This window comes from Corapipo altera, unplaced genomic scaffold, assembly GCF_003945725.1.
Source record: "Corapipo altera isolate COAL_440 unplaced genomic scaffold, ASM394572v1 305, whole genome shotgun sequence".
In the NCBI taxonomy this organism is placed as follows: domain Eukaryota; kingdom Metazoa; phylum Chordata; class Aves; order Passeriformes; family Pipridae; genus Corapipo; species Corapipo altera.
Genome location: NW_020885011.1, coordinates 789398 through 809468, shown reverse-complemented (window position 1 = coordinate 809468; position 20071 = coordinate 789398). Strand labels below are relative to the sequence as shown.

Here is a 20071-nt window from a genome sequence, read left to right as displayed (position 1 = left end):
TGGGGAACGGGGATACCGGGAATGGGATATGGGATACAGGGAACGGGTATACTGGAAATGGGATATGGGGAATGGGGATAGGGGGAATGGGGATATAGGGAAAGGGGGCATGGGGAATGGGGGGGCTGTAGGGGATGAGGTTATAGGGAATGAATGATATAGGGCATGGAAATAAAGGGAATGGGGGCTATAGGAGATGGGGGGTATAGGGATGAGGGTACTATGGGGGATGGGAATATAGGGAATGGGGGAATATAGGTGATGGGGCATCTATAGGAGATGTGGAACATACAGAATAGCAGGGATAGGGAATGGGGTGCTGGAGGGGCCAGGGGCTACAGGGGCAACACTGAATTCTTTCATAGAATCATGGAATTGTTCAGGTTGGAAAAGCCCTCTGAGACCATCACGTCCAACCATCCCCCAGCACCACCAAGGCCACCACTAACCCATGTTCCAAGTGCCACATCCACACTGCACTTAAATCCCTCCAGGAATGGTCACACCACCCCTGCCCTGGGCAGCTGTGCCAGGGCTTTCAGGGAAGGAATTTTCCCTCGTATCCAATCCAGCTCATTTCTCGGGGCTGCAGCCAGCACTCCAGAGCTGGATTTGGGCTCTGCAGAGCTGCACAGTGGGATCACCCTGTTCCTGCTGCTCCTGGGCTGGGACAAGGGCCTGTCTCCCAACACCTCCCCCTGTAACTGGCCTCTTCCATGGGGAAACCACCTGGAGCCCAGCACCCCAAATCCAAGTCAGCTCCTTCCTGGGCCACAGCTGCCCCCGGGCCCCCTCCTGCCCCAGGAAAGGGTCCTCACACCAGGAAGTGTTTCTGCATTTATTTTTTATTAACCATTTATTTGTCTGTAATTGTTTTACTCTCACATTACAATCGTGTGGGGTTTTTTATATATTTTTTTTTTAAATCTTATTTTTGTAAAATAAATAGAGATAAGTGAACTTTTAAGGTAGGACACTCTCCAGATCCTTGGTTAAACTCCATGATTGAATCTCTGCATCAGACCTGTGGAAGCACAGCCCACACACGCTCAGGAGAAAGCTCAACAGCCCGAGTTCCTTCAGATCCCACGTCCTGGATGTGGGGCTGCACCAGAGCCCGGCAGGAGCAGTGGCTCCCACCACACACCTTCCCCTTTCGCCAGGTATTTCCTGGTCCTTTAACAAATACACTGATATAAGTTAAAAATCTATTGTTTTTTTTAAGCTGTGAATGTTAATGGGTTACGTGTGATCCCAAACTCTGGCTCTCCCATGGAGGGGACCCCGCTGGGGCTGCGCCGGAGCGGGTCGGGAAGAGGCACAGCTCTGTTAGACCATAATTAACTTTGGGTAACTTAAAAAGTGGATTTTTAGGTAGTTTTTAAGTTTAAAGCCTTTGATTCATCATCCTGTGACGTGGCCCTTGGCCTCCCTGACACGGGGGACAGCGCTCGGTGAGGCCCCGGCGCCCGGCCGTGGTTTGAGGACCCTCTCCCAAGCCCGAGTCCTGACATGTGTGTGGCACCTTGGGATGGCCACCAGGCCACCTCCCTGGCCCTGGCCCAGGTGCCTCAGCACACACAGGAACACGAGACGTGGGGCAGCAGCAGCAGTGACAGGTCAGACACACCACAGGGGGTGTGGCAGAGGTGAAGTCACCGTCAGCACAGGGACAGAAGGTTTCTCACCCCTTCCCTCACCAGTGTTTCCTTCACCATGGCTGGCTGTTTGCTGGGAGTCTGCAGATCCCATGAGACTGGCTGGAAGAAAAACTGGGAATTTCTGGACCTCGCAGGTTGCCACAGTCAGTTTTGCACAGAGCAAGTTCTGCTCTCAGCCAGGTACATCCCACCTCTGGAAGGAATCCTGTCCTTTGGCTTTGCCTCCCCCTTCCCACACCCATTTCCAGACCCTGCATGGATCCCAAGGGACAAAAACATTCATTATTGAGACATGGAAGGTGCGGAAGACGGAGCAGGCTCTCCCTGGATAGCTGTGACAAAGGTGCTTTGCTCAAAGCAGGTGACCTGCTGTCTTCCCCCTCCTTAGTGATTCTCTCATGCTCAGCCCAGGTGGTTCCATGCCCAGTTCCAGGGACAGACAAGCCACAGCCGTGGCCACACAGTGTGTGCAGCTGCAAGTGTCCAGACCCTCACCACCACCTCGGTGACCACCTGCTCATGGACTGGCTCCGGGGCCCCCTCGCTGCCCGGGCAGAGCTCCCAGGGGACCAGACGTGTCTGTGCAGTTCCCTGTGGGCAGAAGGACAGTGGCAGCAGGAGGGACAGTGCCAAGGTGTCCCGGGCTCCCCACCAGCACTGTGGGCTTGGGTGGAATGTGGTGACACAAGTGATTTGCTCCAGGCTTGGGACGTTGGAGATCTTCATTCTCTTCCTTCCCTCTTCTTCCTCATGTGCAGCCTTACAGTGTGGGGCATCCTGCCCTGCTCTTCTCATCTCCTTGAGCACCTTCCCCCAGGATTCCTGCCTCCCTGGGCCACCAGGTCACCTTCTGTCCTTGCTTCCAGTGGAGAGGACGCTGCAGGGAGGGAGGAGGAGGTTCATGCAGAGGAGACACTTCCCTGCCTCCCTTGCCCCGCTCAGCAGTGCAGGAGCAGGTACATCCCATGCAGACAGACAGCTCAGGTCTCGCTGCCCTGTCCCAGGAATTCTGTTTGGCACAGGGTTGGCAGCAGCGGGAGGGTCCCATGGAGCTGTAGGTGAGTCCTGACTTAGTCCTTGAAGCAACCTACGCTCCAGCAAAACAAGGAACAAAGACTAAACCAAGACCCTTCTCAAGGGTGTTGCCTCATCCAAGTCCTTCCAAGCTCAGGAGCTGTGTTTCTGACAGAGAAGCCAACCACTGGAAACAAAAATAAATGTTCCTTTTCTGTAGCTTTTAGAGGATATAGCTGGAAAACGAAACAAAACAAAAACAAAAAAAAGGAGATTGTCTCTTCCCCTTGTCAAACCCATCAGTAGCTAAGTCAGAAAAACAAATGTTCAAGTTATGGGGTGCAGCAGCAGCCAACACGAAACATTCAAGTCGATGATTTCACTATGTACAGGAGGCCCTGCCCCGACCCGCTCGCTCGCCGTTATCTGATCCGCTTCTCCACCGAGTACACCGAGATGTAGTAGTCATTGCTCCCGACGGCCAGGTGGGGCTGTGGGCAGAGCACACTCACGGTCACGGCAGCAGTCAGGTTGGAAAAGCCCTCCCAGCCCATGGATCCCCCCTGTGCCCAATCCCCACCTTGTCCCCCAGCCCAGAGCACTGAGTGCCACAGCCAGGCCTTCCTGGGACACCTCCAGGGATGGGGACTTCAAACCTCCCTGGGCAGCCCCTTCCAAGGCCTGACCACCCTTTCCAGCAAGAAATTCTTCCTGATGTCCAACCTGAACATCCCCTTGAGGCCATTCCCTCTCCTCCTGTCCCTTGTTCCCTGGGAGCAGAGCCCAACTCCCCCCCCCGACTTCCTCCTCCTGTCAGGGGGTTGCAGAGCCAGAAGGTCCCCCCTGAGCCTCCTTTTCTCCAGGCTGAGCCCCCCCAGCTCCCTCAGCCTCCCCTTCTGTGACTGCCTCCCCAAAGGTCCAGGTGTGGAGTAGTGACAGGGGCAGGTAAGAGTGACATTCCAGCAGGGACACGCGGCTGCTCCAGCTCTGAGTGCGTCTGCTCTGACGCATTCCTGCAGCACCCACACTCCCAGCCAGTTACAGGCCCATTTCAGCCACAGGGAAAAATTATGGGGACTATTAGCTGCCAAATGCCAACATAATTTCTCTAAATGGCTGCAAATCTGCTGGTTAGGAGCTGCCTGGGCTGAAAGGGAGCATTTCCTGCAGTGAGGGACGGGACAGGCCCGGCCGGGAGCCCTGGGCTGGACAGGGCTTTGCTTTGCTTATTTGGCAAACCCATTTTAGGTGATTTTCCCCACTTCTTCCTCCATCCCCAACTGCAGGGCAGCAAAATCGCTCTTGGTTTCCTGCAAAGAGGCTTTTCAGAACTGAGATGAGCCTTCCTTTAGCCCTCTACCTTCAGGATGTCAAACACACATCCCTCAGGCAGGAAAACCACCTTCCTCATCCTGCTCACACCAAACCCTCACAGGGTCACACAGCTCCTCCCTCCCCTCCTCCAGGCCCTTGATCCTTCCCACTGCTTTTCTATTACATATTAAATATTTGTGTGCTGATCTGCAGGTTTCTAAAATAACTGTTTTAACTCCTTCCTGTTTTCCCATCCATTCACATTGTTCTCTCAGGTTTTCCATCTCCTTTGTTTCTTCTCATCCCCGGGTGAGCAAAGTCCACCACGCAGATGGGACCTGCCTCCTACTTGAGCAGCAACCAGATTCTCTAACTGCTGTGACATATTCCAAATTTCCTTTTGTTCTGATTCATTCCAGCCTTTATCAGCTTATGCCTTCAATTCCTGCAGTTCTCCCATTTTCCTGACGTGCATTTTCCTGCACAGCATCAGCTTTACGTAAAACAGTGGGAGAGCAGCCCCAGAGACCCGGGGTGAGACTCCTCTGCAGAGCCCAAGCAGGGAATAGAGAAGCACACAAAATTTGGAAGTGTGAGCCCTCCCACAGGGACACTAAGACATGCCAACCCCACAGCCAGGCAGGGGACACAGACCCAGTGAGGGTGGAAGGCCAGGCAGCTGATGGCTCCGACTCTCTGTCCCATAAACCCGTCGTAGTATTTGATGTTGTTGATCAGCTCCCCGTTCCCGTTGTAGATAGCAGTGAACTGATTCATGGAGCCACTGGAAGGGAATGGAGAGAACATGGAGTCACTGGGAATGCTGGCTAGGGACAATATTGCTGCCTGGCAGAGCTGTGTGTCACACCAGTGTGCAGAGAGCTCTGGAACACACAAGGCCCCAGGAATGATGTCTGTGGGGGCGAGTCGTCCTCTCCAGGGTCCCAGGACTTACCAGGCAAAGAGGTTGGCCTGGGGGTGGATGTCGAGGGCCGTGAGCCCCTTGACGATCTGCAGGACCTTCATGGACTCGGGCATGCGGGGGTCGAAGAACCGCACGTCCCCGTTGACGCTGCCAACACAGGAGTTGCTCAAGGTCAGGCTGTGCCCCAGGCAGATCCCAAAGCCCAGGACATGGAGCTGCAGGGCTGTCTGTGAGCTGACTGCCTCAGTGGGAAATGAGGACAGAGCAGAACTGTGCCCTTGCCTTCCCCCTCAGTGTGGCCGAGTTCCCACCAGTGTCACTCACATGTGGGCCCGTCCACAGCACGTTCAGTGCTGAGCAAACAGCCCTGCTCTGCCCTCAGGAGTGATCCCTCACTGCCTCCATCGCTCACAGCTCATCCCCCAGCGTGCCTGTCACACCCAATAGACCCAGCTCCACGTCAGCCCCCAATTCCTGCTGCTTGGCACAGCAGGAAATTGCATTAGAGAGCTCAGAGCAGATGGGATGTGCTGGTGCCATCCATTACTCCAAGTGTCTGGACACGGCCACAACAGTCCTTGCTGCCAAAGGTGACCAGGTCTAACAGATCCTGTGGATGCTCGGGCCAGGTGTCATCCCAGGGATGGCTTTGTCAGGGAAGAGGGGGGGAACCAGCAGCAGCAGTGACAAGGTACTGTGCTTGTAGAGGAAGCACCTTTCAAACACAAATGACTCCTGTTTGTTAAGGATCTCTGAAATCCACCCTGAAAATCCTGCCTGTGAGATGCCAAGAGGGCATATCCCTCTGACAGCCCTGGAGCCAAGGACTGGAGACTTTGCTTCAGTGCATCTGTTCTGAGCTCCTCGTAATCATGGGATCATGCAATGGGGTGGGTTGGGAGGGAATTTAAAGCCCATCTCATTCCCACCCCCTGACACAGTCAGGGACACCTTCCACTATCCCAGCTTGCTCCAAACCCTGTCCAACCTGGCCTTGGACACTTCCAGGGATGGGGCCAAGACACTGGTCAGCTGGGGCACAGAAAGACAAACAGAAAAGTCTCCCATGGCATTTAAATCCCAGATGACCTGATCCTGTTCTCCCAGCAGCATCTGTGAGGCCTCTGGCACCACAACTTTAAAGAGTTATTTTTCCCAAATCGCTGATGGCCACAAAAATGTGAATCACCCAGTGGAGCTGAGAACAATGGAAGCATTAATCAGAATATTGCCTTCAGTTTCCCTACCTCTGGAATAACTAATGCTGACCAAAAGGCTGTTCCACAGCATTACTTAGAGCATTGTAAGAAGCTGCAACTCCAGCTGTCACATAATTAAGTTTAAGAGAAATTAAACTTGATTTACATCCTAAAGACTAGATGGAAATAGTGTTTGAGAGACCAAATATAGTGACTTCATATAAAGCTTTGGACCTTTACAGGACTTTAAAATGGTTCTGAATGTATAGGGAGACTGTGGAAGAGGTTCAGCATGGAAGTGAAGCTCTGTGGGGAGGGATGACACAGGAAACACATCCCAGTTGGACAATAACAGGCAACAAGAAGCAACAACTGAACACAACATCACTGGGGAAGCAGTGCTGGAGGATGGGGAGCTGCAGGATCCAGCTGGAGTTACACTCCTGTGTCCCAAATCCCTTCCTGGGCCAGGGAAAAAGTTCTGTTGAGACTCAGAGAACTGCTCCACCAGCAATAACACCTTTGTGTTTCTCAGGGAGTAGTTACACCAGGATCTCACTATGTCCTAACATTTGTTTTTCTTGGATCTTGCTGTCAGCTGAAGCAGAGGGAATGGGGAAGAAGAAGAGAGTGAACTGGGAGGAACTGGGAGTGAGGTGGCTCATGTGCACAACCTGAGCTGCTCTGGGAGGAGACCAGACCTGTCTTTTGAAGCACAACAGCTCCTCACACCCCTCCAGCCCCGAGAGCAGCCCAGGCTGAGAAGGGCCCTGAGGAGAGGGGACACCCAGCCCTCAGCCCTGGGGCACACAGAGCTGACCCCTGGAGCTGCTGGAGGAGCTTAGGGAAAGGAAGATTAAAAACTCTAATATGGGAGCTCGACAAATCTGGCAGCTGCATCACATAATCCCCTTTCTGAAAATCTTCATACATTTTTGCTGGCCCATCCCCCACCTCAGGAATGTTCTGAATCCCAGAAAACTACGCTTTGTTTCCATTTTGTAATCAAGAAAAAGAGGCTCTTTGTGTGCAAACAGTGGCTTTGTGACAATAAATTATATTCTGCTGTTCTTTAATGGCCAAATCAGTATATGCTGCTCTCGCTGCAGTATTTACCAGGAGGCAGAAATGGATTTATGTGTAGAAAATTGCCAGGCAGCACAGTAATCCTGCCCAGCAATATGTCTGACAGATGCAACATCAACCTTCCTCCTCGTGTTCTCTCCCAAATGACCCCACGGAGACACTGGCAATAAAGACCCACCACCACCACATATTCTATATCCAGCTTCAGCTCCTGCCTCGCTCCCTTCCTCCCTCACACGCCTCGTGATGGTGATTCCAGCTTCTTGTTTACTCCCAAGCCACACCAACAGCCTTCCAAGGAAAGCTCCACATCCCTTTTTGCCTTCTCCCCACGGAGTTTGGAGCAGGAGTTAATTACTGACGCAAACGTCAAACTAAAGAGCTTTACCCTCTCAGCTCTTGGGATACCAGAGGCAGAATTTAAAGGGGAAAACAAACTGTGTGCAAGGGAAAACAGCTCAAAGAGTAGAATCTCGTGTACCTGACGCTCATGATGTTGCCCTCGGGGTGTTTCTGCAGGTAGGCCTTCACCACCCAGGCCGTGTGCTCCCGGTAGGTCATGACCCGGCTGGGGAACAAGGAGAGACACGTTTGGAGGGCAAGGAGGAGGAGGAAGCACGAGGATCCCAGGGAGCCTGGGAAGGAGAGGGAATTACCATTCACTGAGGGCCATCCTCCTGTCGAACACGCGGATGGAGCCGTCCCCCAGCCCCGCCACGATGAGCGAGCGGTGGGAGTCGCAGGAGAGGCTGGTGACACAGCTGTCAGCTCCAGTGGGGATGTCCTGGGGAGAGAGCACACCACAGCCACGCTGAGACCACGGCCTGCCCTGCACTCACTGCCCTCACGGTCCTACATCAAGGTCCTGCCCCAACCCTGCAAGTGTCCAGGGCCAGGCTGGACGGGGATTGGAGAAACCACGGCTAGTGGAAGGTGTCCCTGCCCATGGCAGGGGGTTGGATGAGGTGACCTTTAAAAGTCCTTTCCAACCCAAACCATCCCATGATTCCACGATTCCCAGCCTGCTTTTGCAGTGCTGCTCAGCTGTTTTTACTAGTTTTAACTGAAAATGTGCTTCCTCCCAACAGGCACAGGGATTATTCCGAGCAATCCTTTTGCCTGTAGCAAGTAAAAGAGAGCAAGTGGGTGGAAGGTGGGAAGGGACCTTAAAGCTCATCTCATTCCAACCCCCTGCCCTGGGCAGGGACACCTTCCACCAGCCCAGGTTACTCCAAGCCCCATCCAACCTGGCCTTGGCCACTTCCAGGGATGGGGCAGCCACAGATTCTCTGGGCAACCTGTTCAGGACCCGTTGGAGCTGCAGGAGCTCATTTCACACTTCAATCCTATTTTTGCCTCTGTGCAGATTCACCTTTGGAGCTGCTGTTCCAGCCTGGGCTGAGCTGGGAGATGCACCAGCCCTGGGGCTGCTCCAGCCCCAGCCCACCCCCAGCTCCTCCTTTGAAGCAGCAACACTCAGCAGAAGTGCAAATGAAGCACTTGTTCCTGCAGCTCCAGCCCAAGTGCTTCCAGAGGTGTGGGGTTTTGTACTTCAAAGAGGGAAGGCACCTTTATCCTCCTGGATTATTCCTGCTCTTTGTGCTGATTCTCACTTTCCCAGTTACTGAGTCAGGAAGTTCCAATCACTTGAATTTCAACACAACCCAATCTTTCCAATTAAAAAAAGAAACAACATGTTTTTAGACACTTTCGGTGCAATCATTAATCATCATAATTTAAAAGATTTTCGCCTCCTGAATTTTGCTGCTCCCTAATTTACATAGAAAAAAATAATATGCGAAAGTAATTAAGATTAACAGAGGCTTAATTATCCTGCATCGCGGGGTCAAAGTGTCGCAATTAATGTTCATCCAAGGGTAATTAATTTCGAGAAGCTTTGAAAACTCGACTTCCTTTTTATTCCAGCATGGTGCCTCCGTTCTCACCGACCAGCTGCTCCTCCTTGGAATTTCTGAGAAACTTCCTTGTGGTTACGACTGACATGAACTCTTGCAGTGCCTTTTATCTGTTCTATGGCACAGAAAGTTACGTGCGACTGAAACTGCCCTCGTGGTGCCTCGTTTGAGGTGTGAACACCCTGGGTCCTGGCTCAGGTGTGGACTGAGCAGGTATGGAAGTGCTCTCCACACGGACTCAGCTTTCCTGGACACACACCTTTGGCTGGGAGGCACTGGAGCAGTGCTGCTCCATCACCAGCTCCGTGTGTGTCCCAGAGGAGCAGAGATGGCAGCAGAACGTCCAAATGCTCCACCACCAACCCAACTCACCCCTGAATTTCCTCACAAATCACAGAATTGTGGAATGGTTTGGGTTTAAAGGGACCTTAAATCTCATCCCATTCCACTGCCTATCCCAGGTTGCTCCAAGCCCCGTCCAACCTAGTCTTGGTCACTTCCAGGGATGGGGCAGCCACAGCTCCTCTGGGCAACCTGTGCCAGGGCCTTTAAAGATTTACACTATTTCAATTACATGCTAATTAGGAAGCCCAATCTGCATCCTGGTGCCTGCCTCTGGCTTCCAGATCCTCACCCTCCCCAAACACTGCTGCCTATCCACAATAACAGCAGCAACTTCCAAGAAAGCCCTGACACGCTCCCTGAGTGTGTGTGTGGTTTTACTGATCTTGGACCATGACCCTGGGGCAGGGAAGAACAGCAGCAGCTCCAGGACCTGGCAGCTCCTCACAGCTGAGTCTCAGCTGCTCTGGGATAACTCACCCACGGGATGTGCTCCAGGAGGGAAAAGGTGCCTGGGACAAACACACAGGTGTTACCTGTACTTTCATTTCCCGATCCGTGTCCCAGATCCGGATTATCCTCACATCTCCCGACGTCATCAGGAGCCCAGTTTCTTGTTCCCAGTCGACCACCATCCCTGCCCCTAGGACAGAACACAGGCAGGGGTGCAAATCAACATCAGCATGGGCAGAGCTGCACTCATTCAGAGCATCAGCTCTCCTGACCTCGTGTGTCAGACACCGTCATTGTCAGAGGAAATCTAAAATCACACACACACATCCACACATCCTCCAAAGGGGATCCAATCAGCTGCTCCTGGATTGGAGCCCAAAATGCCTTTGTCCCCTTGTCTGAGTGCTCAGAGAGGCCGAGTGCAGCCAGTCCTGGCAGGAGGGGAGCACAGCTTCCAGGACACTGCTGGGGACTTCCAAGGGGCCAATAAATTATCCAGCACCTCATGAGAACTCCAGATTAAACAGTGATTGAAGACTCAACTGGTGACACCTCACAGAGCAAGATCTGAGAGCCCCTGGATCACCACAATTCCTCATTCCAACACAAAGATGTGGGAAATGTTTCTCAATAAGGAACAGCAAAGTCAGTCAGCTGCAATATATTGAATTTAACAGCTGGTGGGAGCACAAACCAGTTTGCTGCACAGACTGGTAAGGACGGGAACACTCTGCAATGACAACACCTAAAATCCTTTACAAGAGCTTTTGTTCCTCATCTCTGAGGGCACAGACCAATCTCCAGGTGAAGTTCAGAACAACATCCCATCCATTTTGTAAGAGCATGACAAGGGATTTTCTATCCTCAAAGCACCTGACACCTGCTTACAGACAGACTGTGTGTGCTCATGAACCTTGCTGGGACAGAATTCCCAGAGTAGGGTGAGTGTAGGTCACCTCCTTTCTGGGAAACACTGGCAATGAACCCCCTGATTCTGGTATGGAAAAACCTCCAAGGAACAATTCTTGTACATTTTACTGGAAGGTACTTTGTACCTGTGTGCTGCCTCCACAGCTCAGAAATGTCCTGTTCAAGGCAGAGCCACACACCCATTATTGTTTGCTTTCAATGCTGCAAAGGCTGAGCAACCCCAAATCTATGGGATTTCCAGGGAGACTCCCATTCATCTGTTAAAAACAGAAACAAGAAATCCCAGGAGCACCACAGGAGGGAAGCAGAGAAGAGCTCCAGGTTTGGTGCCTGTTTGCAGCCCCTGGGGCAGGGCAGAGGCAGCAGCAGCCCTGGCTCCCACAGCAGCATCCCTGCCCTGCAGAGCAGCATTCCTGCCTCTCAGAGCAGTTGTCCACCCTCTCCTCTGTGCCAAACCAAGCCTCTGGTGCCGAGTAGTGTTTCATAACCACACACAGCCCAGAGTCAGAACCCTCTGCAATGCATCAGGACTGCAGCTCCTGCCCTGAGCCACTTGCCTTCAGCACCATTCTCGTGTCTCCACTCCACGGCTTGCTTGTCCAGAAGGTACAAATGTGAATTTTTCTGTGTTTACTGCCAGGAATCAGCCCCAGCACGAAATTTAAGCCTACCCCAACATGCTCTTTGTCACCAAAGGGCCACAAGTACCTTGTATCAGAACAACCACCTTTACAGGGCACAAAGGAAATGACAGAAACATCCTATAAACACTGAGTTTTCCTCAAAGATGACGGAATGACCCTGTTTTGCACAGATCCAGATAAAACATTTTCCCATCTCCCCTTCCTGAGCATCACAGCCAGCCAATTCCTGATCTTGCTGCATCCACAGAAGAGATTGCTGACATTTATTGACAGCCCGTCACCTCACCGCAGGAAATTCGGGACTCTCGGCTGAGCTGGGAGCTTGGATCTTTATCTTTAGTCAAATGGGTTGTTCCTTCAGATTGCCTGGCAGCTCGGAGGGCTGGAGAGCTGAGGCAAACAAGCAGGCAGTGATTGAGATGATAAACATCACTGAAGTGTTTGCATTTGTCATCTCGTTTATGGCCCATGTGACAAGATAAACCTGGCAGCTGAGATGGATCTGGCCATTACCATCCCTGATGGAGTTCAGCAGGCAAAGTGCTCCGAGGCAGCTTTAAACTCCCAATTTCCCAGTTAGGTTCCCCGTTTGAAGCCAAGGTGTTTTTGTCTGATCAGCACCAAGCCCCGTCTGGCTGCGGCTCCAGGGGCTGTTCCGTGCAGGGGGACGCTCCCACTGCTCCCCAGCCATGCCCTGACCAAGAAGGGGAGCCCAGGATGTGACTGGGAATGCTGAACCAGAACTCCAAGCTGTCTGAAGAGAAGAAAAGCCTTTGTACATACATTTAAGTCATTTGGAAGTGGGTAAGGGGGAAGGAAATGTTCCATCCAAAGCACACACTGACAGCGTGGAACGAGACAGAAATAGCTGAACTATTTCCATATACGAGCAAACGTTCTCCTGGTAGAAATGATCCAGGATTGGCTCATGTTTCCATGCTAAATTCATAGTATTTTGGGATGAGAAGCAAACGTGGGACTTAATACTAACGATCATTTCCTTTTTAATTAACAGAGGTCCTTCTCCAGGATGTTACAACCGAGCCTGCAGCTCACCCGCCGCGTTCTGGCTCACGGCTTTGGCACCTGAGCTGCTCCTCAGCCTCCTCCTGGCAGGAAGGTGATGCTCTGCGCACCTGTGCAACCCCACAGCCGGGCTCTGCCTCACCTCCCGCCCTAATTCCACACTCCCACCTCCTCACAGAATCGGAGTAACGGGGACAAGGCTGTGACACGGCCTGACACAGGCCAGGGGTGGAACCCTGGTGCTCCCAGAACGCAAGAACTGCCCGAAGTGGCGTCCCAGCCCTGCACTGCTGCAATGCATCAGGAGTGAGGATCACTGTTTTCCCCTAAGGAGTATTATGTCCTTAGATAATGAGCAACAAATATTCCACAGTTCAGGAAAAGCCATTTTTAAAGGTCCGTGGTGAGTTGTTGGTTTTAGGTTTGGTTTTTGTTTGTTTTTGAGTCTTTTAACACCAGCACTTGCAGCTCCGTATGACGTCAGTTTACACACACCAACAGCCCTTCCTGAAAGTGTGACTTCCCATAGCTGTTCCCTCAGGATTCCCTCTGAGCAATTGGTCTGGATGGGGCAGTTCCCTGTATAAATTTCCATAACTAACCCGGGTGAAAGCAGCTGCATTCCCAGCGTCTGCGTTCATCTGTAACGTCACTGGAACGTGGCCAGCCTGTCCTTGGCATTTCAGTGGGATCGGGAATATCCACATGGAACACAGTATAAAAGCATCTTGGATTCTGACTGATCATTTTTTAATCACGGGCCCTCCTGGTTGAGCAGTAAAGCACATCCCTGCTTTAATTTCCAGGAAGCAGTGGGAGGGTTGGATGACCTCACTCATCATTAATTTCTACAACATCCTCTCAAAAAGTGTCACTCTCCTCCTGCCAAGGACTGCACAGCGAGGGACAGCAGGAGCTGGGATGCTGGGAATCCAATTAAAAGAACACAAACCCCTGGAGCTGCAATTCCTCCAGTGATCTTATTGCCATAAAATAATCTGACCAGGAACACAGTGCTTTTCCCAAACTTCTTACTCCTGAAGGGCAAGACACCAGCACCCCCTGACTCCTGCCAGCTCAGCTGCCTTCCCAGCTGAATGTCCCAGCTCAGACTTCGCTCCGTGCTCACACCAACTCCAGGGATTCCCGGAATGACCTGCCCAGTGGCCTGACAGGACCTGGCCCAGTAAGCCACTGGTGTTTCTTTAATTTATCCCCAGTGATACCAGAATGAAGAGACCGTTCCCAGTCTTCCTTCTGGTAAAAATTCCTCATGGAAGCCTCAGTGATGAGAACAGATCTTCTGTATTATAATGACAAACCCAGGATATTTTATCATAAAATCATGGAATGGTTTAGGTTGGAAGGGACCTTAAAGCTCATCTCATTCCACGCCCTGTCATGGCCAGGGACACCTTCCACTAGAGCAAGTTGATCCAAGCCCTGTCCGGCCTGTCCTGGGACACTTCCAGGGATGGGGCAACATCTAACTATTGCTGAAGTATTTTGCTGTCAGGCAAAGAGCTGTTTCCATACATATTTAAGAGTTCTTCAGTGGGATGGGAGGAATCCTTGTGCTGCATTTGTCCCCAGGAGGACTGAAGATGCTGGAGAAGGCTTGGATCGATCCGTGTGCCGGGACTGTGGTCGGGTGGCGTCACTGGGATCGATCCAACCGGAGTGGCCGGAATCCCCTCCACCTCCTGCATGCCCGGCTCACCGAGCGGGGAATTCCCTGCAGCCAAGCCGTGCTAATTTTAGCCTTTGCTGGTGGATTTGGGAGTGAAGTGCAGGGCAAGGCACTCACAGCAACACAGCAGCTCCACTAACTCCTGCCCCGCCAGAGAGATGTGCTAAAGTGGAGCTAATGAGCTCTGAATCACCCCCTGCCACCAGAGCCTCGGTGATTAATCAGTGCAGACACAGCCAGCTCTTATCAGTCAGCAAATATTAATAATTGATGAACATCCTGAAGTGACGATGTCACCATGAACAGCCAGGGACACTTGGCCACGCACGCCCCCAGGATACCCTGACACATCACCATCTGCTCCCCCCAAGCCCTTGGCAGCTGTGGGAGAAGAGGGGTCAGGATCCAGAGTCTCAGAGACCCTGCACAGCCTTCCACTAGCCCAAGTTGCTCCAAGCCCTGTCCAACCTGGCCTTGGACACTTCCAGGGTTGGGGTAACCACAGCTTCTCTGGGCAACCTGTGCCAGGGCCTCCCCACCCTCACAGCCAACAATTCCTTCCACAGATCTAACCTAAATTTCCCCTCTTTCCTTTTTGGCATATCCTTGTCAAAAGTCCCATACTCTGAGGCTCCTGGGAAAGATCCATCAGCATTTCCTCTTCCCATCATCTTTACAGTTAAAGTGTGTTATAAATAAACCCACAGTAGCTTTATGGTGGTTCCCCTTTGGAACCTGTCACTCAAACCCTTTAGTCCAGGGATGCTTTGATACCTTCCTGGAAAAGAGACACTTGAACATCTCACCCACACCTCCTCTGGCTGCAGGGAGCTCAGGGAGTCTGACATGAAGACTCCCTTCTCCCAGCAGTGGCTGTGCCTGCCCAGGGAGTTCCCTGCATTCCTCGTGGCTGTCACGGACACAGACACAAGTCAAGGGATGGGAGAGGTGGAAGCAAAGCTTCCCAGGAACCACAGGGACCCAGCAGTCATTCAAACCACACCAAAAACCCAACCAACCACCCCAAGGGTGGCCAAGGAGCTCCTCCCACCCACCTGAGCACAAGAACAGGAAAGCAGCACTCACCTCCCTGCTTACTTCTGTCAAGATAGATTGAAACCCTTCGGGCCAGACCTGTGAGGAGACAGGGATGAGGGGTTGGTGCTCAGGGTGAGTCGGTCAGCCAGAGTGAAAATAATCTTAAAAAAGCATTAGAAAAAGCAATTCAAGTTAAAGATCCCAAAAGAGAAGCAGCAGCACCCAGAGCAGCACATGCCACCATCCGAGCGCGGGCACTCGTTCCAGCACAGCATTCCCAGGAAGCCACCAGCCTGTCGTGTGGAGTGAGGGTTCGGGCTGCCTGGCAGCAGCACAGAGCTGACATTTCTGCTGGAACAAGGAGACCATCCCCTGCCTCAGCTGCTCCCAGTTCTCAAGTAGGTTGGGAAGTGACAGACGGATCCGAGCACAGAGCACGGGGCTGCTGCTGGGGGAGGTCGGGGCTCCTCTGCCCACACCTGGGAGGGCAGGCAGGTAACCAGCACCCCGAGAGTGCAACAACTCATGGGTGCTCTGTTTGAAGAGCTCCTAAATGGGAAGTGACCCCCAGACACAGACTGGTTTTAGCCATGAAACCCCCAGGCAATGAGAGCAGAGCAGCAAACGGGGGGTGAGGCACCGTGGGGCCACCCTGGAGAATCACAGAGTCCTGAAATAGAATCTCACAATGGTTTGGGTTAGAAGGAACACCTTAAAGGCCATCCAGTTCCACTCCTGCCATTGGGAAGGACACCTTCCACTAGTCTAGGTTGCTCCAAGCCCTGTCCAACCTGGCCTTGGACACTTCCAGGGATGGGGCAGCCACAGTTTCTCTGGGCAACCTGTGCCAGGGCCCCACCACCCTCTCCTGCACAGGGAGCTCCAGGTGCTCAGGAAGGGACCAGGCCAAGTCCTTCAGAAGTGATATCCTGGTTCCCTTTGCTGGTTGGAGAGGGAAAACACCACAGGGATCTGCAGGGAGCACACAAGGAACGGTTGATGACTATGAACCAGTTGGCCCCACTTCTGCATTTTTCCAAATTCCAGAACTGTGCTGTTTTCAAGGACAAGGCCTTTCTGACTGTGGAGCTGTGGCTTGTTCCCTTTGTCACAGAGACCCTCCACAGATGTGGTAGATCTGTTCAGGTTGCTGTATGAGAACATACTCACACCAGGCCACAGGTCCCTGTGTTGCTCCCCAGCCTGCAAACACTCTTTTCTAGAGAAACTGCCAGAATTCCCAAAGTCTCCTGCTGAGAAAGCACAGCTCCAGAGTACATCAGGTCTATGTTCCTCCTACGCTGCTCAACAGAGGCATATTCCTCTTGCCTTCTGGAAGTGGGAAAATGGCCCAGGAAAGTCATGTTCTGGTTGTTCTCAAGAGCAAGTCAGAGATGAGTGTGGCATTATGACACAGGGGAAATGCTGGGAGAGGAGGGAAGGAAATCAATAGTGGGAGCAAACAAATTCCTGTAAAACTCCTGAGCTCTGCAGCTTCAAAGATGCATCTTCAGTTTTATGAGCCAGTGCTGGACCACAACTATGGTCTTGGCACCAGATGACTGTGAAGAGTCTCATTTCCACGGGGACTTGCTCCACATAGTTCTTTTGAAGTGGTACATTTATTTCTCTCTCCACAAAGGGATCTGTCCTTCTCTTCTGCCAAACCCGCTGCGAAGGTGGAAGGCAAAGAAAACAAGCCCCAGACTGCTTCAATCCATAAGGGAAAGAAACAGGCAAAACCCCTCCTGTTCTGGCAAATGCAACTACCCAACTCTCCAGCTCACTCAGCTCTGAGCCTGTTCTGCAGCATCAGACACCAACAGTGACAATCCTTCCAGGGGGTGAACCCTGGGCAGGGTGAGGGACAATCATGCAAAGTGCACGTGGAAAAGAAGGCAGGAAAATGGGATGGGGCTGAGGGAGCTCAGTGGGCAGCTGTCACCACCCTCCCTGAACACCATGAGAGCTGACAGTCAGGGCAGTCCGGGGGAATTCCCAGCACCAAGATGCAAAATCCTGAATCCAGGGATGGGAAACGTTAACCAACGTGCAGGAAAGCTGGTGTTGGCAAACAAATACAGAGTGACACTACAAAGGGCATCTCGTGATGGATCTTGGACCTGTTCTGCCCAAGCAGAGCCAGGCCTTTCCCTCCCAGTGCAGCCCCACTGTGTCCCTCCTGCTCTTGCTGACACCTCTAAAGGGCAGGTTGGGACCACGGCGATTTGCACAGCGGGCTCTGAACTTTCAGCAGCTCCTAATCAGTTCTGAGCACATCCCTCAGCGAGGCAGAGCCTGGACTCACCTCAAACACAGCTCCTCTTCCCTGACACAAACTGTGAGGAGTTAAGGGAAACATAACAGACAGGAGCTCACCCAGGCAGCACCAGGAAAATCCAATGAATAGCTAAAAGAGCTGTGTCAGGCTCCTGGGATGAACCACATCAGCTCAGAAATGAGAATTGTCAGCTTTTAAGGTCAGGATGAATGATGATGGTCATCTCGTCTGACCTCCCGCATAGCACAGGCCAGGGAGCCTCATCCAGCAGTTCCTCCATCAATCCCACAAAGTGCTGATTGAACTACAGCACACACAGGAAAACCTGAAGCCTTGATTAAAAATATTCAAGTGACAGAGAATTGCCATTAGAGCATCAGTACATGACAAGGTCTCGGATGGACGGAATGTCCACCTCCTGTAATGCCCTAAAACCTCCTGTAATGCCCTAAAACCTCCTGTAACGCCCTAAAACTGACTTCAGGGTTACTGATTTTCTGCCTTCATCCTACATGTGGCTGGACGCCAGTATTCCTTTTTACACCCTTTTCTACCCAACTTTTATACCATTCCAAGCAGGCCAATGTCTCACTGTGCTGCCCTTCTGCACATCCCAGATTTAGACTGCACGTTCCTTTGCCACCTCCTGACCCACAATAAACAGCGAAGAACAAGTGCCAAAGTTGGAGCTCGGGCTGAAGGAGATCACAGGTGCAACGTGCAAAGCTGTACAAAGGCTGGTTTTTGCCTTCCCCCCAAGAGGACTCTGTGGGGACCCACCTCGTGTGGTTGGCAGCATGTCCGACAGCCCCTGCCAGGCCGTCACCATCTCTGGGTTCTTCTCCAGGTCTGCAAAGTTCTTCCACACTCTGATGGCACCATCGTCTTGGGGAGCACAGGGGGAGAGAACACAAAGCAATGTCACTGCTGATGCAGCTCTCACAGTTCCTTGTGCATGAGGAAGAAGAGAAGCAAAACCGCAGTCGCACAGACTCCAAAACTCAAGAGTGTCACTTGAACTTAATTATTTTTGTTAGAGTTGTTTTTCCTCTCTAATCACACATCTGTGAAACCTAAAGCTTTGTTCTACTGGAACTGTTCTGGAAGAGCTTTTCTCCTTCCCTTGAATAACACCTGACATTACATGTTTCTCCATTTCCCTCAATCATTCATTTTCTCCAGGATTCATCTCTGTCCTCCTCGCTATTGGTGCCGAGAGCTACATAAGTACCCACTCAACACAAAACAGCCCCACAGAAGCAGCTGAACCAAAGCCCAGCCCATCAGCAGCAAATCTTTCAAGAACATTGTGTATTTTTTCAATTTTCTCCCCATCTGTGAAACTTTTGTGCTAAGAATCAATAAATTGAAAGGAAAACGTCCTAAAGGCCCTCTCAGCTCCTCTTCCAGCTCCCTTAATTACACCCAACCTGCACAGTTCAGTGGGAAGTTGGAGAAGCTGTTGAAAACACTCCTACTGACAGGTTTGGAATGGTTCCTTGGGAGAGGAGCTGCTCTGACTCACAGCTTTACAGAGCAAAGAATGGGGCAGAGCTCTTCATACAATCCCACATGATGCAACGGGGTCTTCTGGAGAATTACTGAGGTGAGAGATGGCCTAGAGAGGAACTCAGAACTACCTGAAAAGTTCAGTGCTTAAGCTGAGCCTCACCTGCTCTACACTGAAAACAGCACAAGGAACAGAATTTGAGTTCTTAAATTTTGGCTGCTGCACGATTTCAGCTCAGGACAACAGCTTTAATGAACTAAAATCCCCTTTGCCCAGGTGTTCTACAGGGGGAGGTGACCCTGCCCTTGCAATGATAGGTAAAGATTCAGAATGAGGTAACGAACAAAGCTGGGACTGGGAATGGAACACTTCAAATGTTTGACTTGTCAGTCCTTTGAAAATCTTTCCAGCACCTAGTTAAGAGATTTCAGGACTGCCAGAAACAACCTTCAGATTTGATCCTGGAAATGGCCTCCTCAGCTGAGAGCAGGCAGGTGAGTGCAGGGGAGGGAAGGGTCAGGCTGGGACAAATCCAGAACAGCTCACCCAGACTGGAATTCTGCAAATTCTGCAAACCCAGTCCTGCCCTCATACGTGGGAAAATGTGTTCTCTACCTGTGGCAGTCAGCAGCAAGGAGCAGTCCTGTCCATTCAGGTACTCCATCGCTGTGATCCGGGTGTACCGAGGGTTCCCATTGTGGAAATAGTCCAGCTTCTCCCCTTTCTCCCAGTCCCAAAAACTGTGGGAGAGAAATATAGCAAGACAGCAAGTCAGTTCTCAGTTCTCTTTGTAAGCTATAAAGAGATGTACACATTATCCAATTATATCTCATGGATACCAGCTCAATTTGGATTTCTCCTTTGGAGTTTGGCATCATTTTACTAATAATGTATCATAGAATCATGAAATGGTTTGGGTTGGGAGGGACCTTAAAGCTCATCCAGTCCCACCCCCTGCCATGGGCAGGGACACCTCCCACTAGCCCAGGTTGCTCCAAGCCCTGTCCAACCTGGCCTTGGACACTTCCAGGGATCCAGGGGC

At 51.8% G+C, this 20071-nt stretch overlaps 1 protein-coding gene across 4 annotated transcripts in view; it reads right to left on the bottom strand.

Moving 5' to 3' along the window:
* Positions 1-827: 827 nt before the first annotated feature.
* The window catches only part of RPTOR (regulatory associated protein of MTOR complex 1), a 104845-nt gene continuing 85601 nt past the window's right edge, over positions 828-20071 (bottom strand). For 2 of the 4 annotated variants that reach the window (XM_027667534.1, XM_027667536.1), the window contains 9 exons: positions 19645-19769; positions 18300-18404; positions 15287-15334; positions 9994-10100; positions 7856-7983; positions 7681-7767; positions 4945-5061; positions 4644-4773; positions 828-3166 (listed from right to left, as the gene is read on the bottom strand). In XM_027667534.1, the coding sequence (XP_027523335.1) occupies positions 3098-3166; positions 4644-4773; positions 4945-5061; positions 7681-7767; positions 7856-7983; positions 9994-10100; positions 15287-15334; positions 18300-18404; positions 19645-19769 (916 nt within the window). In that variant the 3' untranslated portion in view covers positions 828-3097. The remainder of the gene's footprint in view (positions 3167-4643; positions 4774-4944; positions 5062-7680; positions 7768-7855; positions 7984-9993; positions 10101-15286; positions 15335-18299; positions 18405-19644; positions 19770-20071) is intronic. The other 2 variants (XM_027667535.1, XM_027667537.1) reach the window with 1 other exon arrangement.